Source organism: Triticum dicoccoides, chromosome 5A, assembly GCF_002162155.2.
Source record: "Triticum dicoccoides isolate Atlit2015 ecotype Zavitan chromosome 5A, WEW_v2.0, whole genome shotgun sequence".
Classification (NCBI taxonomy): domain Eukaryota; kingdom Viridiplantae; phylum Streptophyta; class Magnoliopsida; order Poales; family Poaceae; genus Triticum; species Triticum dicoccoides.
Window position 1 is genome coordinate 270,825,465 of NC_041388.1, and position 2,963 is coordinate 270,828,427.

At 43.9% G+C, this 2,963-nt stretch overlaps 1 protein-coding gene across 1 annotated transcript in view; it reads right to left on the reverse strand.

The window, feature by feature from the left end:
• LOC119299422 overlaps positions 1-1,785 on the reverse strand; it is a 5,111-nt gene extending 3,326 nt beyond the window's left edge. The window contains exon 1 of the mRNA XM_037576657.1: positions 1,779-1,785. Within this exon, the coding sequence (XP_037432554.1) occupies positions 1,779-1,785 (7 nt within the window). The remainder of the gene's footprint in view (positions 1-1,778) is intronic.
• Positions 1,786-2,963: the final 1,178 nt, after the last annotated feature.

Below are 2,963 nucleotides of genomic sequence, written 5' to 3' on the forward strand. Positions count from 1 at the left end.
GTCGCACGTGATGAAGAGGGGCTGAGGACGGAGCTCAGCCCGCCGCTCCGCTCGCCCGCCCTCGCCAAACGCAGGCCGCACCCAAGAGGGGCCGGGGAAGGAGCTCAGTTCACCGCTGCGCTCGCCCTTCCTCGCCAAACGCAGGCCGTGCCCACGGCCCCAGCTCCAGGACGGGGCTGGGGAATCTACCGCCGGTGACGCTCTCCCTCCCGTCGCCGCACCTCCCTCTCCTATTTCCTCTCTATTTCTTCCACCTCTCTCTACTACAGATTGAATCGAGCGCCACCGCCGTCATACTTTTCCTGCAGGGACCACCGCCGCCGTTGCCTCCCTTTGCCCTTGAGTGGAGCGCCGCCGCCTGCGCGCACCAGCCGGTCTGCAGCTGATCCAGAGGGGAGGTGGGTGCGTGGTGGAGCAGTAGAGGGTGGGTGGTGGCGGCTAGGGTTGAGAGGGAGGAGACGGAGAGAGAGAGGAGAGGGGAGGAGGCGATGGAAGAGGCGAGAGGAGGGGAGATGGGGCGCTCGGGACTTGTCTCTCTCCGCGTTGCTACAGTGGCGAATAAAAGGAGACGCGGATGGTGCCGCTAGTTGGGCGCACTTGCTTGTCCTTTATATGTTCAATATGCACGTATTTTCGCTTCATCTTGTTGGGGCGATGATGGCCAGGCAGTTCTGGTAGCTTATGCTTATGCATGCTTCTAGCTAGCTCCACCAAAGAAGCGAGAAGAGATTGATATAACTCGCCGCCTTCCGGTCTACGTACACCTCGCCCTCGCTGACGTTAGTTAGGTAGCGTGGCAAGCTGACTAAGCTAGCTACTGACACGTACATCCCCTCAAAAAAAAGAAAAAAAGAAAACGATAATTTATTTCGGTGCTCACACTCATCTACCTGATGAACAGTAAACTAATATAAATAACAGAAAAATTTAAAAAAATACTATTTTTTTGCGATGCAATATGCTCAAATGTGTGATATTCGTGGAAAATTTCAGGATGTTTGGACATTCGAGGAGCTCATGGCAAAAAAGACAAAATCGAATGTAACGGTGATGCTTTCAAAAGCTTCTCACACACCTGAAATTAAACTTTTTTGCCACGAGCTCCTTGAATGTCCAAACTTCACTAAATTTTGCACCAAGCATCACAAACATGAGGATCTTTCACTACGAAAAATTATGTTTTTTTTTACTATTTTGCTATTTAAAATAAATTTAGTGTTCACACCAGGGCCCATGTGAGTCCGGGTGCGGAATAGTCGTGCCCGAAATAAAAGACCTATCACGTACGCAGAGTCAGTCACAAGCTAAAGGTTTGCAAGTACCATTATTCTTCATAAAAGAAAATTCAAAAACAGTCGCGGCGACTTTTGCTTTTGCCGAGGATGTCAAGGCCACTCCGACACAGGGCCATCGTTGGGCCTCCCCCTCCGGCATCGCCTTGTAAGTTCTTCTCCTCTCCTCCCTGTCGATTTTGATTCTAGGGTTATGGTTCCAGAGAAATTGAGGGGAATTTGTGAATTAGATTTAGGGCTTGGATTAGTTTTAGACCACTACACAATAACTTCCAGGATATGTATAACAGGATTATTTTTTTGATATATGAAAAGAACGGTTGTTCAGAATTTAGGATATTTGATTTTGTTTTATCACTCTATTATTTGTCATGCTTTATTCTTTTTTTAACAGATGAAGGCGCCAACAGCGTCATATATATCAGCTCATATACAAAGTGAAAGTACATAACCCTGCAGGTGAGAAACAAGAAAACCTTGAATTACAGGGCATGGCCTATCCCTATGAGCTGAGCAAACATAACTAAAATAAGGTTCAACCAGGACTCCAAGAGGATTACAACCTGATGTGTATAACAGAGAGAAACTCTGTTGGACAACCTGCTCGGCTTGAATGTATCCAGCTAGGTCACAACTCTCGTAAATGTTGTTTAAAAGATACTAGTACATATGCCCGTGCGTTGCAACGAAAAAAATTGATGTTTTGTGCAAGCATAATGTCCCATAGCACCGGATTCACTACGGAGAACATGTTGCAATCCAACATTCTTCTACAAACTGAACATAAAAAATAAGATGCAATTTAGCCGTGTTCATATTTTCTCTGCCGGGCATAATGTCCCACTAATTCCATTTGAGTATAATCTTTCTATTAATTACCATGACGTCCTAATCAGTTTTAGTCGCAAATCAAATCCTTCGTTTTTTTAAAGGCAATTCCTTCCTTTTTTGATTTAGTAGCCCCACCACCTTGAAGCCTACGGATACGTCCTTTTAATTATCCTACCTTTTTATCTCAAATCCTTTCTTTAATTAGCCCCATCCATTTGAATATATTCTATTTATTAAGTTGACAATCTTTCTTTTAGTTATTCCACCGGTTTATCCATAATTCTTTCTTTAATTAGTCACATCCATTTAAATATTCTATTTAAGCCCACAATCCTTTCTTTAATTAGCGCATTCGCTTAATTAGCTCACCCTAAACATGATGTCTGCTCTTCATTGTTTTAACCGTCCGTTGGTTGATTCCTAATGCCGATCAAATATTTACTGATCGGAATCATAGTAAAAGAGCGAGGTGAGGTTAGTAAACGTGAAAGATGTGTAGCTAGTTGGTTGTTACATCGAAGAGCCAGACAGGAGGCCCTCTGTTCAATTAACACAATGTTGGTTTATTTTGACCCAATTATTTTCACAGTCTCTATGGAAGCTCATAAAAGTCCCATCAATACCTAGCCCAGATGACTTAGCGTGTGTAGAAACGAAAAGGACTAAAACAAACTAAGAATATCTATTCCCTTTAATAATAAGTATAGATGTGACCTCATAGGATATGAACTTCAAATAGAGGCACGAATCATGAGCAGACATAGCTCGGAAACATTAAACAACATGAATACAAAAGCGTGTCGGAGACGATTCCGGCATATCTCCAGGTAGAGATCCTGA